The 27,420-nt window shown below is 39.9% G+C and overlaps 1 protein-coding gene across 1 annotated transcript; it reads left to right on the forward strand.

The window, feature by feature from the left end:
- The first annotated feature begins 7,210 nt into the window (after positions 1–7,210).
- ISOC1 (isochorismatase domain containing 1) lies at positions 7,211–25,874 on the forward strand. The gene is made up of 5 exons (XM_036848574.1): positions 7,211–7,596; positions 17,105–17,224; positions 17,325–17,528; positions 19,164–19,280; positions 24,745–25,874. The coding sequence occupies exons 1-5, from the start codon at positions 7,294–7,296 to the stop codon at positions 24,889–24,891; spliced, it is 891 nt and encodes a 296-aa protein (XP_036704469.1). The 5' UTR covers positions 7,211–7,293; the 3' UTR covers positions 24,892–25,874.
- The last annotated feature ends 1,546 nt before the right edge of the window (positions 25,875–27,420 follow it).

Genomic DNA, 27,420 nt, shown 5'->3' on the forward strand with positions numbered 1-27,420 from the left:
ATCCGGTAGCTCTTCAAATCATTTGACTGTACCATAATCTGTTTATGTATAAAATGACATCTTGACACGCTTCCCATTCCTTTGCGAAAATTGTCAGAATTCTCCAGAGAGGAGAGTATAAAAGCTGTTTAGATACTTGACTTTCTTTGCTTTCCTTACCACAAACTTTCCAGAAAACACAAATGGAGTCAGATAATCTTGTTTGGAGCCTGCTGAGAAATCCAGTAATCCAATAATAGTTGTCTCAGGATTCATTTACAATGCAGACAGAGCAGTCACCTAGAAACAAATCCCTTCTGACTAAATATACCTTGGATTTGAAGTATGGTAAGCTTGAAGACAAATTCAGTGTAACAACCCTTCACCAAATATTTGTAGAGAGCCTACTGTGTGCTGGGTTGTGATACAGCATGGAACAACACAAGCAAGTCTCTGCTCTCACAAATGCAAATGGTGATAAGTGTTAAGAAAGAGAAGAAAATAATGAAGTAGGAAATGGGTATAGATTGTGATCACAGTAAGTGATCTATTTTATATAAGATAGTAAGGGTAGATGGCTTTGATTTGAGGTCCTTATTTGAACACAGATCTAAATTAAATGAGGGAGCAAAAACTCATATAGACTCATATAAAGCTCAGCGAGTGTGGCTGTCTGGGAGAATAGTTTTCAGGCAGAAAGAGCAGCAAGTACAAAGATTGAGACCGACAGGGGGTCAATGGGGCTGGAGAAGAGGGTGAGTGACAGAAATTAGGATCAGAGAAATAAGACATTGAATTATACTTTTTATTTTTAATTATTTTAAGATAAAAATTCCCATACAGTAAAATGCACAGATCTTAAGTACACAGATAAAATATTTCCATTATCCCAGAAAATACTGTCACCCCTTCCAATCATTCCACTTCTTCCCACAGGGAATCGTTGTTCTGACTTCTATCACCAGAGATTAATTTGATCTCTTTTTGAACTTCATTTGAATGGAATCACAATACACACTTTTTGGTGTCTGGCTTCCTGGTTTTGTTTTTTGTTTTTGTTTTTAGATTCAACCACATTCTAAGGGTATCAGATATTCATTCTTTTTTATTTCTGTGTAGTATTCCATTGTATAAATATATCACCATCTGTTTCTCAGATCTCATTGATATCTGGGTTATTTCCAGTTTGGGGAAATTGTGCATGGAGCTTCCATGAATGTTGATGTATAAGCCCTTTTGTGGATATATGTTGTCATGTCTCTTGCATAAATAGTGAGGATTGAGATTTTGTGGTTAAAGGCCAGGTACATATTTACCTGTGTAAAAAGCTTCCTTATCAATTTTTCCAAAATGGCTGTGCCATTTACATACCCACTACAGTGTATAAAAATTTTAGCTCTATATTGTTGTCATTGTCTTTTTAATTTTAGCTATTTTAGTGGGGTGAAGTAGTATTTTTTGTTGTTGTTGATTTAATGTTTACTTGCCTTACAACTTGTGACATTAAGCACTTTTTCATGTACTTTTTGGACATTTATCTTTTTTTTTATGAAGCCTCTGTTCCAGTCTTTTTCTCCCATTTTAATTGGGCTGTCTTTTTATCATTGATTAATAGGAATCCTTTATATATTCTGGTTGTCTACCTGGTGGGATAGTATCTGTCTTCTAGCGGCTCCTCTTAGTGAGCATTACCATACAATATGAAAATTGTCATACTTGGTGCTTATTCCCATATGAACACATTCATGTGTCTATCCCAGATCTCTTTGTTCCTGATTTTCCAGTCTTTCTTCTTCCAGGTTCCTGACTAGCTTGCCAAGCCATTTGCACTGCCCATGATTCTCTGTTTCTTCTAAGCTCAGCTCAGGCAACTTCTCTTTCCATGCAAAGTAGATGACCAGCTTGCTGCTCAAAGTTTTGCCCACTGGGAGGACTTCCCCTCATTCCTGACTTCCAAGGCTTATACCAACATACTAAGCCAATCCATCTGTGAACCAACCTCAAACTTTTTATACCCCATCAGCTAGTGATAATGAATTCCCTATCTGACCTGAGGGACAGGCACTGGTGAAACAGTGGTGGATGACGTGGGTGTCTAGACTAGCTGCTCATGTAGTTCAGTTGTTCTGTCCATTCTTGCTTATTATTGATCCCATAAAAATCACTTCCAGCTTTCTATGGGTTTCCTCTTGGCTTCCTTAACCTTAGGTTTTGATGGATCTGACAGAAATCAGCTCAGGATGGGCGGTTCCATCTGCATGGTTACTTTATGTCCTATCAGAATGTAAATTTCTGCTGCAGGTGGCATGGCTTTGTTCCAAAACTTATGGTGTCTGCATTGTGATTCTTGCACTGGGGTTTACCATAAATCTAACAGCATCCTTTTGTACCATTAGTATGTCCAGTAACATAGGATTTGTCAGGTTGTATGGTCTGAGAGGCAGGGCTGCTTGCACCACTGCTGGGACCTACTGCAAAGGCATTTCTACTACTCTCGGCCCCACTCAAAGCTGGCAGCATTTCATGTTGTGCAGCATGAGTCTTGGCTTCTGCTCAGTTGTGGAATATGCTGTCTCTATGATATACTAAAGAGGTCTCCTAGGCTGTGTGCTTCCTTCTTCACGGTGGGAATAGCAGGTGCAAGGAGCAGTAATTTGTCCTGTACTTTGATGGGGGTGTCTTAGAATGCCCTAGATACTGGACCCTAAAATTTTACGAATGTGATGGGTCCTTGAAACTTCTGAGAGTTTCTCTCTCCCCTCTGGAGCTCTTTGGTCTTACCAAACCCTTCCACGAATAATTACTTTTTCCTTATCTTCTCCAATGAGCGTGATGTTATCAGTATAGTGGATGAGTGTGATGTTCTGCAGGATGTCCAGCCACTTTATATCTCTTCAGAGGGAAAGACAGCTACCATAGTTTTGGACTGAGAAATGTAAATGTGTGGTCCACGTGGGAGCTGCCCTAGAAGCACTGTGTCTGGTCTATCTCCCAAAAGCTTTACGAGGGTGTAAAGTTCTGTATGCTGGAAGTTTCTTGATTGATAAACTTATGCTCCACCTCCTTGATCATGCACCCTCATACTCCAGGGCCATGCATGGTCTCAGCTTCTGCTGGTTAGATTCTGCAATTCCTTTGAGATACCATTCCTTTCTTTCCTTATCAGGCCCGGTGCATCTATGGCCTGGTTTTGCTGTTGCTTAAGCCTATATATGGGCCTAAGTACCAGGAGGGAAGGTGGAGGGAAAATCCTGGGAGAGTTCATGTCTTGCTGAGGAAAAGCCTCTGCACTGTCTTCAAAATATTGGGGAATGCTAGTCATTAAGGAATCTGAGAACTCATGATTTTTGGTGTTATCCATCCCATCCCGTGTGTCATGGTTCCATTTCCCAACCAGGGCCCTGACCTTGGCATAGAAAATATGTATTGTTTAAGAGTTTAATGTTCTTTGGAGCTCTGCTACTCTTGATATTAAGTCCTAGTCCTTGTCCTCAGCATTCTCTATCTTCTCACTGTAGGAACTGAGAGCCTCTTTCAATGCTACCAAAAAAGGCATTCTGGATTTCACACTTATCTTTTAATTGGCAATTATCTTTCTATCATCTTTTTCTAGAGCATCAATAAAGACTTATAATTGTCACAAGTTTTCTTTATCTCTATAATTATTATTCCTTTATCTCTATAATTATTATTTCCCCCATATTTTTCAAATGGTTGATAAAGCTAAGGCATTTCTTTCCACTGGAATATGATCCAAGTTCACTCTTGGTGAAGTTTTAACAGTTGCCAGGAACAATCTGTGTTCCACTCTCTGGAAATGGTAAGGTATTCATTACTAGCTTGACAGCTTTCAAATCCCATTCACAGTGACTTCCTTGGATCATTCCTCGCACCAAATGTCACATGTGGGTTTCCTTGATACCACACTCTGAGATAAATGTTAGCATGCTGAGGACTTAATAAGAAGTGCTATTTGGGGCCAATATTTCATCAGATATTCTTTCTGTCCCACTATGTCTTGATTCTCCTTCTTGGACTCCAATTACACATACATTAGACCACTTGATAGTGTCCTACAGATCTCTAAGGCTATCTTCATATTTTTAAAATCTCCTTGTGTTCTTCATCTTGGATAAATTCTATAAATCTTTCTTTGCAATTTCACTAATCATTTCTTCTGTAACTTATAATCCGATGTTTAGACTATCTAGTGAATTTTTTTCCCAAATATTGTACTTTTCAGTGTTAAAACGTACATTTGTTTATTTTTTGTCATTTTCATTTCTCTGCTGATATGCAGCAATATCTGCTGATATTCTCTGTTCATTCTTATAAACATCCTTTACATTCTTAAATATAGTTATATAATAACTACCTTAAAGCTTTTCTCTTAATTCCAACATCTGGATTTTCTTGAGGTCTGTTTCCAAGTAATGGAGAATTTTGAACAGAGGAGTGATGTACTGTGAAATCACGATTTTAAAGTACTACTCTGATTGCCATGTGGTAAGTGGCCTTTTGGGGTACAAAAATCAACAAATAGGCACAGTTCAAGAGGATAGTGTTTTAGTCAGATGAGGGATGATGGTGGTTTGGCCTTGGGTGGTAGCACTGGTACGGATGAGAAGTTTTGGATTTTGATGATCAGGTCTTGTTGATAGATTGGAGGGAGAGAGAAAGAGGAATAAAGGATAAGCTCATGGTTATTGTACTTAGTGACTAAAATGAGGTTGACATTTGCTTACATGCTAACACAGGCAGGAGAATGTTTGGAGAGGGTGCAAAACCAAATTAGATGTGAGAAATCTGTTAGAGATCCAAGTGGGCATATCGAATAGGCACTTGTATATGAGTCTGGCATTCAGGAGTGAGGTCTCGCATGACATAAATTTGGCAGTCAAAGGTCTATGGGTGGTATTTAAAGCCATGGGTCTTAAAGAAGGGGTGTGAGGACTAAGCCCTGGTGTACTCAAATGTTTAGAGGTCTGGGAAATGAGGAGAACCTGGGGAAAAAACTTAAAAATGAAGTAGAAGGAGAAATAAAAGAGAATGGTATCCAGGAGATGAAGTAAAGAATATGATTCAAAATGGAAGGAATAATCAGCTTGTCAAATGTTACTGCTAATTAGGGGGAGTAAGAAATAAGCCTCTGTTGTATTAAACCACTGAGATTTTGAAGTTTGTTTCTGCAGTGCATTAGCATATTAATCAATACTGTATAAACTAACTTCTTGAATTGCATGGAATTTAAATTCTGAAAGTAAGTGCTTAAATTCAACTAATAAATGTCCTTAGAGTCCTATATGAGATCATTTTGGGCATTTTACCTGTAATGATTTTGTCAATTAGGATAGTTATTTTCTTCTTGTCATTAGAATATCTGTTTATGGATTCTTATTCATTGACTCTTACCAACAACATTTATAAAACTTAATACTCTAATAATTATATTCCTGAGAATAGTAAATTATCAGTGAAAGGTGCACTCATGGTGCTTTTCTAGCATAGTGATGCACTGCTTGACACAGTTGGTACTCAATAAATGTGAATATGTCCATCAAATACCTGTTTTATTAATGTTATTTGATGTGTTATTACCACAGAGACTGCACTATTAAATGGCCAAAGGCCAATCTCAGGTAGTACAATGGATATGGAAATTAGGTTTCTGACTTTCAGTAAAGAAACCATTTAAAAAATCTGAGAGTGGAATAAGTATGTTGACTCGGGGCCATCAGAAGAGACCGTGCAGATGCAGAGGTGCTTGTTGAGGGGGACTGAGGTCCAGACCAATTTCCAGTCTCCAATCTGCTCTGTCCCAGAAGGCATTAGTGAGTAGAAGGAACACTTTTATAATTAGTCCCCCTAGAATAGGCACCTTTTTGTAATTAGTCTAGAGAAAGTACCTTTCTCTTAGCACAAATTTGCACATCTGCATACAGAAGACTTTCAGTGGAATGATATCTGCAAAAATATCATTTTGGTTTGATGGGTTCAGACAAGTTTTAAGTGGAATCTCAAAGTTTGATGAGAAGACAGAAAACAGACTATTTTCAGTAGGTTGGGTACAAGTGAGCAGTAAAGGCCAAAGGATGGTATTGGCATTATTTTAAAGCAGTGGTTCTCAACTGGGGGCAAATTTGGCCCCTGGGGGATATTTGGCAATGTCTGGAAGTATTTTTGATTGTCAAAATTAGGGAGGTGCATGGTGATACTGGCATCTAGTGGGTAGAGGCCAGGGATACTGCTAAACATCCTACAGGTACACAAGATAGCCACCCCCTTCATTTAGAATGAAATAGTTAGTATCCATTCTAAATGTCAGCAATGCCAATTGAGAAACCCTGGCATTTCTTTCTTTCTAAAAGAAGAAACCCCTAATATCTAAAATCTAACTGTATGTTTAGAGTCATAAGCCTATCTTCCCAGGACCTTCTGTTTAAGGAAACTTTGTTCATAATGTATACTTTTCTAATTCCAGCTAATTATAGTGCCTTACAGTGTTCATTAAGTCAAAAGTTATTTGAGGGTGATTGCTTTTACTCGCTCAAAAACAGAATCCTCAGTTTGAATATAAAGTCCTGATTTTTACTCTTAAACCCCTTTATATTTTTTGCAATTCCCAATCCAAGTTCTCCTGGAAATTGGGTTGAGATAAAGGGAGGGCAAGACCTCAAATCCACGACTAGAGAGATACTGTGTTTCACGGGGTGGAAAAACATGAAATTCTGAGTCTCGGATGGCCCTCCTAAGGAAGCATCGACTCCCATCGCTCTTCTTAGGGCATCGATCAGCCTGCCCGATTGGTTTTAAGATTACTGCCGCCGTCCTCAAGGACTGCCTGCCTCTGGACAAGACCGACAGGTAACGCGTCCCAGCAGTTTTAGCCGGGCAGCCCCGTGTCCCCAAGCACAGGCCCAAACTTCCGGAGCACACCGCTCGACGGTGGGCGGAGCGGGGTGGAAGGCGGGCCACAGATCTCCTCTGAGGACTAGAGCACCGGGCAGCCTAGGCAGGTCGAGGGTCTGCGAGGCGACCGGCGCCCCGCGGCCCGCCAGAGGGGCAGCGCGCCGCCGGAAGTTGGAGGGGGCGCTCGTCGGAGCGCCGGCCCCTCAGCCCGGCCCTCCGCAGGGTCGGCCCTCCGCAGGGTCCGCCCTCCGCTGGGCAGGGAGAAGGGCGCGGGAGCCGCCGCGGCCGCCAGGACCCGCCCCCTCGCCTTCCAGAGCAGGCGACAGGCGGCGCGGGGAGGCGGGGCCGCGGCTGCCGGCGGTGTCTGCGCCTCGCGGTTTCGGAGCCAGCAGACGCTCGGGGAACATGGCGGCGGCGGAGCCCGCGGTCCCGGCGCTCCCCAGCGGCGGGGGCGCGGGGGCGCCGTCGGGCACGGTCCCCGTGCTCTTCTGCTTCTCGGTCTTCGCGCGGCCCGCAGCCGTGCCGCACGGCGCGGGCTACGAGCTGCTCATCCAGAAGTTCCTCAGTCTGTACGGCGACCAGATCGACATGCACCGCAAATTCGTGGTGCAGCTCTTCGCGGAGGAGTGGGGCCAGTATGTGGACCTGCCCAAGGGCTTCGCGGTGAGCGAGCGCTGCAAGGTGCGCCTCGTGCCGCTGCAGATCCAGGTGGGTCCCGCGGGAGGGCCGCGCGCCGAGCCGCAGCTCCCGGTCCCCGTGCGTCCCCGTCCCCGCGGCGCTCCTCAGGTGCCCCGCGGCGGCGGGCCCTGCGCGCCTCGCCCGCTGGGAAGGGCCGTGCCGCTGTCGAAAGCCTCCGGGATGGCCCAGCGAAGGCGCCTGTCCGAAGGTGACGGTCACCGGCTGTCCTCGGCCGAGGACGGGGCGTGGGCCTCCCGGCTATTGGCGGCGCGCGCGAACGCCCCCACGTGTGTGGTCCTCAGCCGCCGGCATCCGCTTTGTGTGCCGGGAGCGAGTCCCAGCCTCCTTCGTAACCGAAGGGTTGTGCAGAGTAGCTGTGTTTTTATTTGGGGTGATGCAGAACCGGGGAAAAGAGATTGTGGGGAGTATTGGCCTTAGGGTTTGTTCCCGGAGTTGTGTTTACCACTTGCGGAAACACAAACTTAAGGAGTCATACCCTTTCACCCATCCTCTTCCCCAGTTTTCAGCTCCTTTGATCTTAAGTCTTTCCTAACCTTAAGTGAAATAACCTTGTTTAGCCTCTTCCTAGTAACTGTCAACTGAATCTGTTGATTACATATATACGTTGCCTACCTTGAAAAAGTCGTTTGACTCAGCACTGCAGCACCTTCTTAAATACCCAACTTTAACTAGACCATTCTTTCCTGGTCGTGCTGGCTGAAAAAGTTGTCATACCTGAGGATTATTTTATGCCTTTTTAATATTTTTAAAAAGCCGTGCTCTAATACTACGCAGATCTGCCTCCTGTGTTCTTTTTATGCTCAGCTCAGAGGATTCACCGGAAGATTTATCCTGTTGAAAAGCAAGAACAAAAGGTGTATTTTAGGTACTACACCACCACCATTTTTTTTGGTTGAGAAACCGGTAAGCCATTTGTTTGGAAGACCAAACTGAAATGTGGGATTCAGGATTAGAAGGCATTTTAATATTCAAGTGTCATTTTCTGAGGACTATTCTGTAGTTTTTGGTGGTTTTGTTTGTTTGTTTGTTTGTTTTTCACTTGTAGTTGTCTGTGGAATTGGTCTTGTTTGCTATTACTCCAGCAAGTGATAGCAAAGGAAGGCCAGAAGCTTCCAAAGCAGATACTTTAACCAGAGGGCAAAGGCTATGAGATTCTGTGGTCAACCCTTGGAGAGCCAAAAGGGAGGCAGCTGGTGTCTGATACCCTAGAATTTGCCCTGCTCTTGGGAGAGTTGTGGTTGGTAGGTGTTTACTACCACCCATTTTTATGCCTTCAAGAGTTTTCACGGCTGACACCTCTCTGCAGCCTTCCTTGTCAGTCTGTTTAGATTACTGCTGCCAAAATATGGAAGAAGCTGGATGCACCTTTGACAAATCCATTAATAAAGGGGAGAATCCAAATACTAGCTGAAGAGATCTGGAGCTTTACTGAGGATGCAGACTTCTTTGTGATGCATTTCCTGTAGTGGTTGGGAGGGAGAGTGGGCTGTTACCTAACAAGATGTTATGCCAAACTAGCACCCTCCCCAAGTCTTTAAGACTTCCCCCTTCCCCAACAATGGGATTTCTTATGTTGAAAAATTTAAAGCCTGGATCTGAGAACTCTTTTTAACTTATCAGTTTAGAAGTTAATAAAATATATGTATATACCTGAAATGTCTTGTACATTCTCAAAAGGCATTATATAATTCAGGTCACATGTGGCTTTTGAAGTCTTTTGCTTGGTATTGGAGATAAAATATAGTTAATTTTTTGTGGTGATGTTTAAAATAATAATTATAATAGCATTACTCTGTCCCATGCTTTTAAAAATGTTATTTTTTTCCCACTAAATAGTCCAGTAATTCTTAAGCATCTGTTATAGGATACTTTATATATTTTAAAGTATTTAAAAATATTTTTATATTCTTTCATTTTAGTAATCACAATAGCTTGACTTCTTCAGCCAGGTGCCTCCCCCAGCTTAAAAATAGATAATGTGGAGGGATATACACACATACCATATATATCCATATACTTATTCTGATACCTATTTATATGAAGAGAGATATATATATGTGTGTGTGTGTGTATGTGTATGGATATTCTCAGAAGAAAAAGGGAAGATACTTCTTTTCATGACCATTTTACTATATTTTTTTGGAACCTGGCTGTGTAATCCTAGAGACATGGACATTTTATGGCTGGACGAGAACTTAGAGTTCGCTCCACATTTGAGTGGCAGCTGTAAGTGCCTAGCGCAGTGAATGTAAACATGGGTAAGACCCAATTCTTGTTCCATACCTAGTAATCTAACTCCATTTTACCAAAGAGCAGAACATGTAGGAAATTGCCTGAGGTTCCATGGCAAAGCGTGTGAAGGTCCTACAGCTGGCCATAGCATTTATGTTCTCTTTTCATGCTTAATGAAAATATCAAGCAGAATGGAAAACAAGCCGCAAACTTGAGCTTGTAACATCATTTGTTTTGATGCTATTCATTGTTTCTGTGGAACAGATGCCTGTCACTCAGCGAGACTCAAGGTGGCCTGTCAGTGAGGCCATGATCTGGGGATGATAGGCCCCTTCTCCCAGAGGCAGAGATGAAGAGCATGTTTGGCCACATGTAATCCACAGCTTAAATAATGCCATTTATTATTTCTCCAAGAATAGGCCTTGTAGCCTCTGTGGCCCTGGCTAACATACAATATATTCTAGAATGTACTCTTAATTTACACAGGGGTCCGAGTTTGCTTTCACGCTTGTTCTGACTGACGTTGCTAGTGACCTTGTAAAACACAGTGGTTGCTTGTGCCACACTGCACTGGTGGTTGGTTCTGTGGGGATTGATCTTTAAGACCTCCATTGCCAGTGTTAGGCTGTGGTAACTTTTTAGTGTCTTCTTTTCTGAAATATTCTGTCCAAGTGACCGAGTGTCTGCTGACAGCTCAGGTAGCTGAAGACAGCTCATGTTTCAAGCACGGTTTATATGTCTTCAGCCTTGTCAAAATGCTTGAAGTCTAAGGAATTTTGAGACGCAGGGGAAGAAATGTAAATGAGAGGATTATACAGTGGGAATTTAGGTCATTTTTATGACTTATAAGTGTTAATTTTTCACAAGGTATATCCCAAGTTTTAACTAATGGAGAATTCAACCCTGGAAACTCATGTAAATTTGATATCTTACCACTACCAGTGTATTTTTCCAGCTTGTCACCAGGGAGGGCAGAGCCCAAGTAGAAGAGAGGAAGAAAAGGACATAGTAAGTAAGAATGACACCAGCGAGACGGTATGTAGGAGGGAAGGCTCTGGCAGCTTTGTGTGGGCAGAAGATAAGGGCTTCCCTGGGAAGGTTATTTCAACTTTTTCCTGAGGTAGTTAATTGGGAAGGGATTCTGCTCCAGGTTTTACTTCTTGGAAGTTTATTAGTACTATGATTATTTTAAACAGAGGTGTAGACATTTTATAGCTAGAAGAGACCCCAGAGTACATGGTGGGAAGGGAGAGAAGGCAGGGTTTGGAAAGAAAGGGGAAAGGACTTGGGTCTCCCTTGGGCTTGCTAGTTGGAAGGTGGTGATTACTGATTTCAGAACCTTTGCTATGGAGCATGTAGGAGGAGCAGGTAGATAAGCTAATGCTTGGAACTCTTGAGTTAGAGAAGCAGGCAGGAACTATCTTGGGAGGCACACAGTGTCAGGGGCACTGGAGAAAACAGCTGGATCCTGAGGGTATGATATTGTCTGCCCGCCCAGTTTTTAAAAATTTAACATTGCAGATTACTGCCCAAAGCATTGTACACATTTTGCCTCTTGTGGATACATTAGAGGCTACCTATAAATAAACTGTGTTTGAGTGGGAGCTAAACACAATTTCCAAACTGTGTTTGGAAATTTTTTCTTTCATTTAGTTTGCCAAGGGGAATCCAAAGTAGATTCAGATATCACTGTGTTCCTGGGATCTGGCCAGCTTCACCTTCACTCCAACCTCAGGTACAATCTAAAGAAATCCATCGTCCTTAACACTGAAATTGATGTAGTTGTCTGGCTTCCCTTAGGCAGTTAGAAAGCTCGCTGGAGTTGTAACCTCAATGTAAGTGACATTAGTGTTTACAGCAGGTGAGTAGGTTGTAAAATAAGAGTGAAATAAATATTCTCTTGCAGTCTAAATTAAAAAGCCCCAAACCGTTTTGCCAGGAGCAGATCATGTAATTGTCAGTCTTTTGGTGACGTTTAGAAATCCACTTTATGAATCATTTCTTAATTCTGTAGACTATGTTAACATAAGTTAGGCAATATCAGTATTTCTTTCTCTATATTTATTGTTTTCATAAGGGATTTTAGTAGTAAGTGGTATTTTAATCTCATTACAGAAGAACTATTTTTAACATGTGCTGACCTTCAGGGCATGTTTCCTATAGGAGGGATATACAATAACCTAATACGTTTATTGATTGATTTACATGAAGCTGATTTAATCCTTGAAATAACCCTATGAGGTAGATACTATTTTTATTACTTTGTTACAGATTAAGAAGCAGCTGTTTGGAGATGTTAATGATTTGCTGCATTTCATGTAATTGAAATTAGTGAAATTGACATTTGGACGCAGATTCTAATGCCCCTGGGCTGTCCTGTGTAGGCACTATTGTAACCTGGGAGAGTCATGTCACAGACCTCTGTTTTGAGTCAGTACTGGAACAAAGCCTTACTATACCTGTGGTAATCAGGTTTCCTTGGAAACACTTCTCAGTAAAATAATACCTCACATCCCCTTCTAGACCCCTCTCCCACGCACATCATGCCTATATTGTGACTATAATAGACTACCAAAAATTTGAAAACATCACATTTACAATTCCAAACTTTAATCATTCCTAAAGATATACAGTTTACTCACTGTAGTCGTTCGCTAGGTTGCTGCTGTAACAAAGTATAATACTACAGACTGAGTGGCTTATACAACAGAAATTTATTTTCTTATAATTCTGGAGGCTTTAGATCAGGTTTGGTTCCTTCTGAGGGCTGTGAAGAAGAAGCCGTTCCATGCCTCCCTCCTGACTTTTGGTGGTTTGTTGGGAGTCTTTGGCATTGCGTGGCTTGTAGACACGTCACCTTGATCTCTCCCTTCATGTTCACATGGCCTTCTCTGTGCCCAGATTTCCCCTTTTAATAAGGATGCCACTCATGTTAGATTAGGCACCCACTCTACTCCAGTATGACCTCATCTTAACTAATTATGTTTTCAGTGACTATTTCCAAATAAGGCCACTTTCTGAGGTGCAGTACTGGTGGTTAGGAATTCAACATGTGAATTTTGGAGCACACACTTCAACATACAACACTCACCGTGCATCACGTTTATGGAGAGAACAGAAGTGGGGCACCATGTATCACTAAGCAAGGCCAGCCACTGTGTATGTGCCTGTCCTGAGTAACCGAGCAAGGGAGGAGCAGATTCCTTGCAGATGTAGCAGCCATTGTTAGAAAATGGTCAGAGCACACGTGGAAGTGAAGGAGGGTAAATACTGTTATGATCGTGGTAATAATGAGACTTGGGGATGGAGTCTTTTGAATATGAAATCTAAGGTTGAATGCCAGCGAAGACAGTTCTTAAGGAAGTGGACAAAAAATTTATACTTGAAATTTATCTCTTAAACTGTTGCTTGAGGAGGCCATTGGTTGTGATCAACTTTTTGTATTGAAATATGTATATTGAAATATGTATCTATTATGTATATGTATATGTGTAGGGATTTATGTATATAAATATATGAAGGTGTATGTATATACACATATTTATTTTTATATGTGATTTCTTCTTACTTCTTGAATATGTGTTGATCTGTAATTGCTTCACTTTTACTCGTGATGGCACTTGGTCAAGGTCACTTTTAATTTGCTATCTTGCAGTTGCAACATGTTTGACGATGAGCAGCACTTTTAGTTATGTACAAGGTTTTGGTTTAAGAGGAATTTCTGAGTCAAGTTACGAAGTCCCTGAATTATAGAGTCAGTGTGTAATTTAACAACAGTTACTGAAATTCATGTGGATTTGGGGTGGATAGGGGGTTTGGTTAGAGTTTTTCAGTAGTTTTTTATTTGTTTGTTTTTTGTTTTGGTAGCCTCAAATCCTCCTTTTTCTGTCTTGTAAGATATGGAGTTTATTCATAAAGTAGCATCTTTACCCCCTACTACTATGGCATAGGGAGACCTTTTTTTTTTTTTTTCATAAACTTTTAATTTTAGAATAGTGTTGATTTACAACAAAGTTGCAAAGGATAGTACAGAGAGCTCCTGTATACCTGACCTAGTTTCCCTTCTTGCTAATATCTTACATTACTGTGGCATATTTGTCACAACTAAGGAACCAACATTGGTACGTTACTATAAGCTGAGCGCCACTTTAGTCAGATTTCACTAGCTTTTCCCTAATGTCCTTTTTCTGTCCCAGGATCCAATCCAGGATACTGATTACGTTTAGTTGTCATGTCTTCTTGGACTCCTCTGGGTTATGGCAGTTTCTCAGAGTTCCATTGTTTTTAATGACCTTGACAGTTTTAAGGAGTACTGATTAGATATTTTTGTAGAATGACCTCATTTTGGGTTTATCTGATGTTTTCCTCATGCTTCAACCAGGGTTGTGAGATTTTGAGAGGAGGATCATGAAGGTCATTCTCATCACATATCAAAGCTGAATACTGTCACCATGGATTACCTCAGTCTTGATCACCGGGCTGAGGCCGTGTTCACCATTACCCTCCCTCTATACTCTGAAGAAGCAAATTACTAAGTGCAGTTCATATTCAAGAGGATGTCAACTCCTGGAGAGGAGAATATCTAAGGCATTTTTGTTTCATGAAATTATAACCAGTCATCTCTGCATAAAAATATGCCTCGCCCACTTATCTCTATGGTTTCTTTCTTTAACTGAAGGTTTATAGATGATGAATTCCTTTACTAGAAAGGATTTGCAGGGTGCTAAGGATTTCAGGGCTGCATTTTCTGACCTCCTTAATCTGTGTCTAATATGACGTACGTCTGATGTGGTCCCCTGCCTGGAACAGGTACCTCACAGCTGAAATGAGGTATAGGGAAGCACCAGGTAACAGGAACCCTAGGAGACCACAAGTCTGAATATTCTAGGATATCTGATTAGGTAAGGTTTTATTCCTTTAAATATCCCAATTTTCAATATGTTGACCATTTTATATGGTAGTCCTGAAATATTATGTAACTTATTTTCTTAATGAGTGTGATAAAATGATTTTGTCCCAATTTATAACTTACATACAGCTTGTTACTCCTTCATTGGAGTCTAGACTGAGAACTAGTTGAGTTTTGATCTGCTTTTATTGTATTTTGAATCTTTTCTTCCTCAGCTGTCATTTCTTGCTGCTATCAGTTTGCCTGTCGTCAGCAGTTTCCTTTCAGATTTGCTGTTTCCAATCCTGTGTTAATTTATAATCCAGACAACCAAACTTGTTAGGAATGTATACAGAGTTAGTCAGTACAGTCTGAGATAAGATCTGAAAGCTGGAGATCCAAGCAAGTGTAGGCTGTGTGTTAGTGCATGGCCATCCAGCATACTTAGGCAAGTGCCTGGGAGTTTTATTTTGCCTGCTTGCTGGTATTCCCATGTGGTAGAATGGCAAGATTGCTAAGTTGCATTACAGTTACTTGAAACAAGACAGTTACAGCTAAACTGCTTTTCATAGTGTCCCCTCAACACATTATGGATGACTAGGGACCCCTGGTTCAAATTTCTAAAAGAATATATATATATGGATTTTAAAGCCTTTTGAGCCAAGATTTAATGTTTACTGAGAATTTAAGATACATGGTCATAGTGACTGGTTTTCAACAAAGTACCCTAAGTACTTACATATACATCAGACTCATTGCTTTTGATAATGACCAAAATGGAAGCATGGTACTTGCATTAAAAATTTAAGTAAGGAAGCAGCCAAAGACGGCATATATAATTTAAGATGCTTGAATATTTATTTAAACATACTTTATTGGCAGAGTAGGAAAACCCTCCACGTAGTGTTAGAATTAAAGATGGCACTCCCATTCTGACATGAACTTGGTGTTGGACTGCACATGGTTAATCAGTGCACACCTATAGAGTTAATACCAGAGGGAGATTAAGGTGCCGGAGTCCTTCAGACCAGGACACAGATAAATAAAAGTGCAAACTGACTAGAACAGTCATACTGTTAAGGATAAAAGATTCCTTTTGATGATTCATTTAATTCTTGTAGTAATTGTTTCTTGGGAGTATGCCATGTGCACAGATACTAAGGCAGAGTGTAGGGCCAGGCTGGTGGTGAAGCCACCACCATGTAATCAGGACTCAGGTTCCTCTATAAAATTATGAGTAATTATTGTCTGTGGGTGGTTTAGGTTAATTAGAGGGGAGACTTACGGGGTGCCTAGTAAGAGTAGTGGCATGGGTTCATTCATGATCAGACTGCATCCTTTCCAGAGCTTTCTCTAATTTGAGAAGGTAGAAAGAAAAGTACCATGGACTTTTAAGAATTAAATTCTTGTATTCAGCAGTGATTTTTCACTTTTTGGTAGATCCATATTGGGCCCAAGTTGTTATAATAGACCAACTACAGCGATTAATGTAAAGCATGGTAATCTAATACCCAGTTTTCATCTTAATTCATTGACTTTCCCGATTGTGATAAATATGTGTAAGCATTCAGATGTCAAATTTATGTCTTTCCATTTGACAGTGGTGATGTGCTTGGCATCATTTCATTGCATTTTTTTTGAAGTCTAAGAAGTTATTCTTGAGAATACCAACTTAATATTTCTGTGTTGATGATAGCAGTATATCTAGATTTGTTTCTGTTTTTTTACTTTTTGTTCCATAATCTTTGCTACAGATTATTTAAATTTTATTCTTTGTTCTTGTAAGCAATGCCATCATCAGATTTAAGTTTTTTAGTGTTTTTTTATTATAAAAGTAATACATATTTTTAAATAACATTTAGCAAATGTTTTAAAATAGCATTTGAAAAATAAAAGAAAGGTATTAAGAAAAAATGTTATCAACATCCCTAACTATATAACCACGTGTTCATATTTTCATATATTTGCTTCCAGTTTTTATTCATATTTTTACATTATTGAAATACTATGGAACTGTGCTCTGTTTTTAAAATTAACATTAGATTATGGCATTTCTTCTTAGATGGTGCACATTTTTTTGAAAACATACACATATGTTATTTTAATAGGCTAAAAAATGTTTGTCATGTGAATGTGTTAAAATTTGTGAAATCATTTTTGTATTGTTCGTTCTTGGTTTATTTCTCATTTTCACTATTAAAAGCAATTCAGTGGACATCTTTGGGGATAATTTTTTTTTTCCTGTTATTCATATCATTTCTCTTAGACAATAGTTGTAGAAATGGATTTAATGGGTCAAACAGCAGGAATGTTTTTCTCTCTTTACTGACCTCCAGCTGAAAATAAATGTCATTGTATAACAAATGCGAAATCATTCTTTTTTTCTTTTTTCCTCAGCTCACTACCCTGGGAAATCTTACACCTTCGAGCACTGTGTTTTTCTGCTGTGATATGCAGGAGAGGTTCAGACCAGCCATCAAGTATTTTGGAGATATTATTAGTGTGGGACAGAGATTGGTATGCTTGCTTGTTCATTTTTTCCAATTTGCTAAAGCATGATTCATACACAAACATATGTATGTTGCTACTTATCTTTGTGGTTTTTTTTTTCCTCCAGTTACAAGGGGCCCGGATTTTAGGAATTCCAGTTATTGTAACAGAACAGTACCCTAAAGGTCTTGGAAGCACTGTTCAAGAAATTGATTTAACGGGTGTAAAACTGGTACTTCCAAAGACCAAGTTTTCAATGGTATTACCGGAAGTAGAAGCAGCATTAGCAGAGATTCCTGGAGTCAGGAGTGTTGTGTTATTTGGAGTAGAAGTGAGTACCTCTTGTTCTGTTTTGGACACAATATCATTTGTAGAAAACTTGTTATTTCCAGAATGTAATTTTGTATATAGAATACCATGTAGGTAACTGATAGAAAATAGCTACCGTTTTTTAAGTGTTGACTACTTGCATGGCACTGATCTAAACACTTTATATATATTAATTTGTTGAACTCTCACAGCAATCCTCTGAGCTAAGTACTTTTGGTCTCATATTGTAGGTGAGAAAACTCAAACACAGGTGGTATGTGTCTTGCCCAAGGTCATAGAGTTAGTTAAAGTTAGATGAAGCTGCATTTGAATCTAGGTTGATTGATTCTTGGGCCTTTACTTTGAATCCCAACTTTTGGAACACATTTTCACCAAAGACAGTATGTTTATTTATGTGTTATAGGAGCTCACCTTGGTCATGTTTTTGTTCTCGAAAAACCTTAGAAGTCATGTAGTTCATTGTCCTTCACATTTGAATCATGTGTACCTATTTTTTTAAAGGAAAAAAAATACTCATGGATTCCTAATGCTGATTAAAATGATTTTTTGTTTGGTTTGTTTTTTTGTCATGTAGAAACAGAATATAAGTATTTATTCATCGCTTTTAAACACCTCTTGAACTGAAATTTTAAAATTATGAAAACCATAAAAACAGTGAAATCCAAATAATATTAACTTAAGACATCCATGATGTTTTGATAGTAGGTTTCAGAGTAGTAGGTTTTAATAGTAGAAGATGTAGCCTCAGGTTTAGATATATATTAAATATTTCTGTATTTTGACTTAAAGAATGATAAAATAAAGGAAGCCTATTTGTATAAATATGTCACACCAAATGCTGACTTTTGCACTTTTCTTGCTTGTTCATGATTAGACCTCATGTCTAATCAAAATCATCTTTGAGCAGTCCTCCAGTGCTAATTTTAATGAGTTGTCAGTTGATAATTCTTCACAGCCCTCTTGTCATATGAAGATAAGGTTGGTTGGCATTATTAAAATTTGCTTTCATTGGTTATATAATCCACTTATCGTTGGAGCATGTTTTTACTCTTTATTCTCTGCTGATGAATTGTTAAAAGTTCATACTTACAAAGATGGAATCTGTATAATTCATTTTCTGGTGATGTATGCTGGGTATTTTTTGCCTGTGCTACAAGTTATTTTTAACTTGGCCTACCTTTACTACTGGGTGCCTTATAACAACTCAGTTTTCCCACCATTATCTCAATTGGCAGTACTGCAAACGCGTTCTTTGTGTTAGGCACTTGGTGTGAATACAGAAATAAACCCAACTGCGAGTGGCATCAAAACTGAGTGGTAGTAGTCAGCCGTGTGAAGGTCGTCCAGATGACATAGATGAAAGTCTTTAAAAAAAGTGCTCACAGAGCTCTAAGAATATGTTCAAGGTTCCCAGTACAAAGAACATTGATGTAATGCAGTCCCTGACTTAACAAAGAGGCAGCCAAAGCCAGAAATGCTGTTAATGCTCAAGATCACTACTGAGTTGGAGGCAAAACTAGATGCGGACAAGGCCATTAGACCTGTAGTGCTCTTTCTGCTCTACCGTGTTGCTGCACATTTGTAAAATACTTGTAGTTTGCCACGTTATTACATATGGTTTTTACTTTCCTACTAGACCCACGTGTGCATCCAACAGACAGCTCTGGAGCTCGTTGGCAGAGGTATCGAGGTTCATATTGTCGCTGATGCCACGTCGTCGAGAAGCATGATGGACAGGATGTTTGCTCTTGAGGTAATTGTCCTGCTTTAAAATAAATCATTAGCCAAGGCTTCCAAGTAAATTTGGAGAGTATTAAATATGTAACAGCAGTGAAAGATCTACCTCTTAAATTTGAGCTTGGTCTGACAACAGTCAGACTGATTTCCGGGGTCTACGCACGACAAACCTCTGAGGTCTCATCATCATATCCTGTTTTACATCTTCTGTCTTTATTTCTAGGTGTCTAGTGATGCCAAACGCTCCTTTACATCTTCTGTCGTAACTTTGCTAGTTTTGCACATGAGCTAAGAGGTATTCCAGTAAGCTTACTCTGAACTACTGAAAGATTTGCAAATTAAAAACGGTTCACCTAGGCTTAACTCGGCCTAACAGGGTCTAGCCAACACCTAGGGTATGGTGGGCCGAAGCTTGGTTCAGCCATGTGTTAGATTTCCTCAGACTTGAATTTCTGGGAATAGGAGGTGTGTCACTGACTGTGGGCACCACTCACACACAGTGTTTAATGGCTCTCTGCGTGGAGTGTCAAGATGTACTTCAGAGTCAGGGAGTTGATGACTTTCATCAGTGTTGCATAACAGTAGCCTTACGTAAGCATTGCCTATTCCGAGACTGTTGAAAAACAAACTCCCACGATTAATCCTTTGAAGCCTTCACTCCGCATTGTCATCTCTCTCTCTTTCATGTTTAATTCTAATTCTATAATAGCTTTAAAGTAATGTCAATCTGGATTGAATTGCTGAGTTTTTAACTGATTATTTTTATTGAGAATGGGAGATGTAGATTTTTTTTTTTGAAACCCTCCAGTGTTCCATGCATAAGCTGACCTGTGAGCCACTTTCTCTGTAGGATTGCTCAATCATCTCTCTAGCCTAAAATGTTCCCTAGGGTGGTGAGTTGGGCAAATAAGAAAGAGAGGAAAGAAAGGAGACTCAAGTCAGTGGGGAGGGCTGATGCAGAAGCAGGCAGGTAGCTGGCAGCAGCAGTGGTTTTAAGGCCCTGGTTGGCCATCCCTTCTCTTATTCCTGAGCAGTGAGTCCTATTTTGCGATTATAGGTGGAAATGGTTTTATTTATTTTATTCAACTATTTTCAAGTCCACTTGGACTACTGGGTTCTCTGGTTAGTTAGATACTAAGTGTTGCTTCTTCCCCTCTCAGCAGAGATCTTTAAGCTGTTCTTACAGTCATAGTTAGTTTCCACTTTTCAAATTTCCTTAGTAATCTGAGTTTAGACACTTCCACCGTCAGATCCGTACTACCTCGGCAGGCAGCTCTTTTCTTCTTTGAATACCTTTATGGTAACGCTGAGGTCCAGAACTTGAAGTGTGTCCAAGGAAGCGAAAAACTAAGAACATACAAAACCAGAAACTTTCCTTGCTTGTAAAGAGATTTCAAGAACTTTTGTCCTACATTCAAGTTTTTTAGACGTCTTTATTATACCATTTATTACAGAAAATTTTGATTGTTGGCAGTTCTGTGTTCTACCAAGACTCAGAATAAGAACAGCCGTTTACCATCTGAGCCTCATTCTTTTAGAGGTGGTCTGTAATCTCACTGATTAGGAGGAGTCTAAACAGTGGGGGGATAATATGGGTTTGAATTCAGGTTCTGGCATTTTGTAAATTTGTGTCCTTGGACAAATTACCTAATATCTTTGCCTCAGATTTCTCATTGGTGATGTGAAATAAAATTCATATTTTTATGGCACGACAAGAAAAATTTAAACACGAAAAAATTTTCTTTGCCCTTTGGCCTCCTCTCTCCTCCCTACTGTGCATTGTGTATCTAAAGTATGCATCGACCAAACCTCCCATCAGCAGAAATACCTGCTCAACCATAAAGAGCAGACAACCCCTTAAAAGATAACATTCCTTCTTGATCTTCTAAGGGGTCACATGACCCACCACAGTGGCACTTAGATCTGGATTATGTAAACTGTCAATAATAGGTCATTTAATGTACAGCCCTCTGTCTCAACTTTTGTAACTGTGCTTTGACTTCTGATGGGTGGACCAGTTCTCAGAGCTTTCTGAGGGGCTGTTCCCAGGTTATAATCCTCACTTTGGCTTGAATAAAATTTTCCATTTCTTCCTTTTTTTTTTATTGGAGTATAATTGCTTTACAATGTTTTGTTAGTTTCTGCTGTACAATGAAGTGAGTCAGCTATATGTATACCTATGTCCCCTCCCTCTTGGACCTCCCTCCCACCCATCTAGGTCGTCACAAAGCACCGAGCTGAGCTTCCTGTGCTTTATAGCATGTTCCTGCTAGCTGTCTATTTTATGCACGGTAGTGTATATATATCAATCCTAATCTCCCAATTCATCCCACCCTCACCTTCCCCCCGTGTCCACATGTCCGTTCTCTAAGTCTGTGTCTCTGTTCCTGCCTTGCAAATAGGTTCATCTGTTTCTTTCTTAGATTGACGGATGAATTTTTTGTCGACTGTGAAATAGAAACAACAGTCATTACATGGGAGGATTTTTGTGAAGATTAAATGAAGTAATGTGTTGATAGCACTTAGTACAGTGTCTGATATGGTAAACACTCAAATGTTAGCTGTTGCTTTTATTTTTACTGTAGCTATTATTTGTTTTTGTTGTCTTCACGAGGTTCATCTGGTCAGAAATGTATAAGCATATATCAGCTTCCAAGCCCCAGAAGGGCCTAGTCCTGAGAAGTTCTGAGGAGGGAAGGAAGGAGTCTGGTCTGGGCTGGATTTGGAGGAGGCTGGAGCAGCCAGCATTGCCTTGGCTTACAGTGAGGTTGAGAGGGAGAGAAGAAGCAGGTCAGGTGGTGATGGGGGAAGATGGGTGCCACATTTCAGATTTCTCCTCCTAGCCTTAATTTGCTATGGAGGTGTTTTAGTCCCTCAGTCCTTGGGAGAAATGTTAAGTTTCCTTTTTTCTTCTGTGACTATGAAAGTGAAATAGGGATCTGGTCCGCTCCCCTTCTTCTTTTTCCCTTGAGAACACAACTACTTAAGGTCATTCCTGAGACTCCCCATATTGCCTGTTAAGACCATTGTACTAGTAAGATTTATAGTTACCGTTATTAAAACTTCTCTGCCAGGATCTGTGGTGTGTGCTTTATTCCACAAAATTTTTTGAGCACCTACCGTCTGTCAGGCATTTTTCTTTCAACTTACAATTGTAGAGTAAATGTGAGACAAAATAGAATAAAGCCGTCTCTTGAACTTGATGTCCTTGTACTTCTGGGGAGTTGTTAGTGTTGCTTGGGGATTTAGTGGGTTTAGTCTTTTTTTTCCCCCACCCTCTCTGAGGCTGTCTTGGCTTTGTGTTATTGCATTTTTAGGTTTGTGGGTCAGAGTAACCTTTCCTTTCCTTCGGCCTAGTTGGACTGGTTTTGCAAGTGTAAGGGAAGAACTCAGGAAGCCTATTAAGCCATGTACCCATTTGCATTAAACAGCTGGAGTTTTAATTGCCGCTTCTAAAGCCAGGAGATAAAGTGAGTGTGGGACCAGTATTGTAGGTGTCCTCATAGCTCAGGGTGGTGGGCAGGAACCTGCCGGTGTCTGGAAAAAGTGCCGCTGTTCTCTTTCTGCTCAGGTACCCTTCTAGGTTGGGGCTGGGAAGGCACCGTGGGAAGATCTGTTAGTCTGATCTAAAGACTTTGCATTCGTAGCAAAGGCGTGAGCCACGCCTTCCCCTAACACAGGTTCTTGGCTTGATTACTTTCGAATGCAATCAATATTGGGCATATCTCAGTCTTGAAGTTAAATAATTTTATGTAAGTTTCTGTTTACTAAAGTGTTTTTTTGTGTGCCTCTAGTGTCCCAGCTTGCCCCGGCCACAGTGTACGGACTCGTAGCATCCCTGAGGGTTGTTGGCTTAGGGTGGATCCGGTGCTGCTCTAGTCTGGTCAGGAGAGCACTGTGGAAAAAAGCTGCCTTCTTCCTGGGTCATCACATTTCTTCCTCAGACCTGGAAACAGTTTTCTGTCCTTCCTGCCTCATGAAGGAACTAGAAAGATTACTGAGAACTGACCTTTGTTTGCACTTTGGAATATAGAAGGCACTTTCACAGACGTTGAAAGTATGATTCAGATTCAGACTGATTGAAAGTCCCTTGATTCAACAGGGAGCAGTAAGGAAGGCAGGGCACCCAGGGAGAGAGCTGCGTTTGGATGGCTGGACATTCACGGCACCGAGCTGCAGCTACTCTTATTCCCCACCCTGCTGTCTGAAGCAAGCACACAGTCCTTTGAGATTTCTGAGGGTTTGATATGATAGTCGGAGTTGACTGAAAAGCAAGCAGGAGGAAATGAGTCTCCAGAAGTCTTTAAAGAACTCAGTGATGACTCAGCCTCTGGGATTTGTCCCAACGTAAAGGACACTAGCAGCCTCACTTATTTCTTCCTCTTTCCTGTGTAACCCTCTGCTGTTTTTTCATTTCTCCAGAGCTGTGGTCAGCCTGCTCTGCACACTCCTGTGCTGGTGTTTGAGGTCCAAGCTCGCTATCTGATAAGTAGGCTATGGCTTACACTCCCTTCGGCATCCTTGGGGATAAAAAGGAAGAGTCTGCCAGTGGGAAGGTTGGGTCTGTGGATCTGCAGCCATTTGAAGGGCTTACTTTGGCTCTATTGGGATGTCCTGTTTATTCAGGTGACTCCCTTTATGACGAGACACTGATCCACGTCTTTTCCTCTAACTTGCATAGTAATCGTGTCTAACCACCTCATCTTCTAAGGCTCTTACAGTGAATGTTGCTTGGGGTAACAAACAGTTGGTCTGTTTTTTTCCCTAAGGTTTCTGATAAATACATCCAGAAAATGGTTCTCTGCTCTAGAATTCTCCTCCCATTCCCCTCTCCCACCCTTTTCTCCACTTTCTCTTCTTTGCCCTCCTCCTTCCCTTTCCCTCCTCCCCCTCCTTGAGATTTCTGTCCTTAGCTCTTTATTATGATTCCACTGGAACAGTTTGGCAAGGATGTTCTTTCACCTGTCAGTGAAACTCTACAACCTTTAATTTTATACTCCTCTTTATGATTCTAAAAAGCTTACAATGGTGGCAATGGTAGTGGTTCTGTTGTCATCCAGGGGCACATTCTTAAACCTCACATGAGGCTCTTCTACCACCACCAGCATTTCTTACTTATGGGAAGGGCATGCAGTTTAATGTCAGATATTTGGAGAGAGGAAAAAAAGAAATTAAGAATCATTGTTTTGCAGTCCTTAGCCTTGATTTCCCTCTGTCCCTGGTGCATATAAGTGAGAATATTGGCTGCCTATTCTCTTTTACTTGTTTCTAGTCCTTATTACTAATATTGAGAACCATCATAAAGGGTTTGTGGTGTGGCTAGTTTGAAATCTCTCCTCATCTCTGAATTTGATGGTATGGCTAAGGGCCATGGTTTTGATAGAGGACACTAATCATTGTGTCCTGGCGTGCCTTTTGCTGTTTTAACATAGTGTTCATTCTCATGCTTAATTTCTTGATTTGTCTTTTTTTTTTTAAAGCGTCTTGCTCGAACTGGGATCATAGTGACTACAAGTGAAGCTGTTCTGCTACAGCTGGTGGCTGATAAAGACCATCCAAAATTCAAGGAAATTCAGACTCTAATTAAGGCGAGTGCTCCAGAGTCGGGTCTGCTTTCCAAAGTATAAGACATGTGGAGAACTGGTATGCTACCCACCATCAGGTGGACAGGACTGTAAGCCCAGACAAGCTCATGTCTCTAGTAGAATTAAAATGTTAAGTCAAAAATTGGCTCCTTTTTTGCGCCTTTTAGTAAAACTTAACCAATTAGACCGTTTGGGTACCAGCATTTAGTTACAAATGTCAAAGGCTTCAGGTGCTGCTTACCTTCTTTTTATGTTAATGTGCTTTTATTTATTAAAAAATTATAATGGAGGTTCCTGTTTTCTCTATACCATATACACTGATCATACTTTCAAAAGTGCACACTCTTGTGAAGTTTTCTTAAATTGTGCACAGTTAAAGACAAAGATGTACCAGTAATAGTTTGACTTTTGTATTATTGTAAAATGTATGTTATAATGTTAATGTGGATTCAGTGCTTTTACTTTACAGGTTGATTGAAATAGGATTATTAAACGAGAATTTAAAAACAGGATTCTGGATCGTGTTACCCCTTTCGCTCACAATGCAGTCAAGTTATTTATTATGTTGCACTGGTTTAACCAGACAAAGTTATGTTGAATAATTACATATCTTTCTTAATTATGCTAATTTTCTTATTCTGCTCACCATCACTAATTCTCTGTTAATGTTCTCTTTTTTAACTGAATTTTTTACCCAGAAAGACTCATTCGCTCATTGCTTGTTTTAATTTTGTAAACAGATGAGAGGATTTGCAACACCGTATCATTAGTGGAGGGCTGTTTTAAGATCTTTGAAGTATTACTTTAGCTGAATAGCTTTATAACCATCTTGAATACATCTTCTAATATGCACAAGATTTAGCAAAAAGATAAAGGCTGGATAAAATGTAGTTTTAAAACATCCATATTCTTGTTTGAAATTTTTTCCACCTACCTTCCAATTACTGTTAATGCAAAAGGCCTCAGTAATGATTTGGTAGTATTACTTTTGCAGTCATTACTACCATTCAATAAATTTATTTTCATTTAATACTTATTATAGGGTATTAAAACTTTTTTTAAAATATTATGTGAAATATGAAACATTGGTGTCTTTTATATTAAAGTAATTAGAGAAAACATATTATGTGAATGAAGTGCTTTTGTTCGCCACAGCATGGCTCTTTGAGTACTCTTCCAGGGATTCGAATATTTATTTAAAGGTATAAAATTTTTGACATTTGTAATCTTTCAACTCATGGAAATTTTTGAAGAAGGAAAATGTTTTGTCCATGGGGGTAAATGGATTTTATTGAAGGGCCTTCTTATTTAAGAGCAGTAGAAATTTTTTTTTTTTTTCTGGTCAGTGTAACGAACAGCAATGTAGCATTCTTCTTAGGGTTATGTTTAAATTTTTTTTCCAGCAAACTTGTGTGTCCAAAAAGAAGAATCAAAGATTTCTACACATTTTAAAATAGTTTTTAATAAATTTAACCTAGTGCTTCTCAAAGTCTAATATGAATACAAGTCACCCGGGGATCTTGTTAAAATGCTGACTGGTTCAATAGGTCTGGCTTCTGTGCCTGACATTTTGCATTTCCAAAAAAAAAAGCCAGTTTCTACCAGCCCTGCTCAGAAGAGACCAACCATGCTTTATGAGTAGCAAGGATTTAACTAACATCACCTGTTTTCCTCCACTGAGTCCTGGCCCTTCCTCTCATGAAACACCACCCCAATGAAGCCTTTTCACAGCTGAAACAATTCTGTGAACTTGAGTCAGTTTCCTGTGGCTACCATATTAAATTACCACAAACTTTAAGGTTTAAAACAACGCAAATTTATTATCTTCCAGTTCAGTAGGTTAGAAATCTGAAATGGGTTTCACTGGGCCAAAATCTGCCTTTCCCACTAGATTCTAAGCTCCTTGAAAGCAGGACCTGTGCATTTATTCTATACTCATTCTGGAAACTCATTTTGAGAACCTACTAAGTTCTAAACATGTGCTGAGGATAGAAAGATGCCCCAAGGTAGCTTAGGGTCTGGTACAAAATCAGATATATCATAACCTTTCAGTAAAAGTGAATTGAATTATGTCAAAGGTTCAGGAATGTCAGTACAACAAAGTTTAGAGTAATATACTTGTGAATTCTGCGTTCTCCCTTCTTTTTTGCAGATCATGCAAGCAAGGTGACAAGGCCTTATTATAGGAAACCTGAATTGATTTTAATACATTATTCTTTGAATTGGAAGTGTCTACAGTTTTGTAGGGTAACAAAATTCTTTTAACTGATGTAAATAAAGACCTTGAGAACATAAGCAAAAGAATAGTCCAGTGTCTTGAATTGCAAGGGGGTTAGAAACAGGATCAAGACACATCATTTATTGAAATGCTAAAACATATGCAGAAACTTTATCTAAAATTAAAAGTAATAAAAGTGATAACTTATTCTAACCAGGAAACCAAATACCCTATAACATCCATTTAATTACCACATTTATCTAATTAGGAAGAATATTTTCTCTTTTTAAAAGTTGATATTTGGATAAATATGACTTTAGATCTGGGTGGAACTTTAAAGATCATGATCTCAG

Source organism: Balaenoptera musculus, chromosome 3, assembly GCF_009873245.2.
Source record: "Balaenoptera musculus isolate JJ_BM4_2016_0621 chromosome 3, mBalMus1.pri.v3, whole genome shotgun sequence".
NCBI classification, from domain to species: Eukaryota; Metazoa; Chordata; class Mammalia; order Artiodactyla; family Balaenopteridae; genus Balaenoptera; species Balaenoptera musculus.

What these genes read in the sequence shown, in the direction of transcription:
- ISOC1 (XM_036848574.1), top strand. Translation starts at nt 7,294, where the DNA reads ATGGCGGCGGCGGAGCCCGCGGTCCCGGCGCTCCCCAGCGGCGGGGGC. An exon ending in TTGTGTTATTTGGAGTAGAA is followed by an intron (nt 17,529 to 19,163) that starts GTGAGTACCTCT and finishes CTTTCCTACTAG; the next exon opens with ACCCACGTGTGCATCCAACA. An exon ending in ACAGGATGTTTGCTCTTGAG is followed by an intron (nt 19,281 to 24,744) that starts GTAATTGTCCTG and finishes TTTTTTTTAAAG; the next exon opens with CGTCTTGCTCGAACTGGGAT.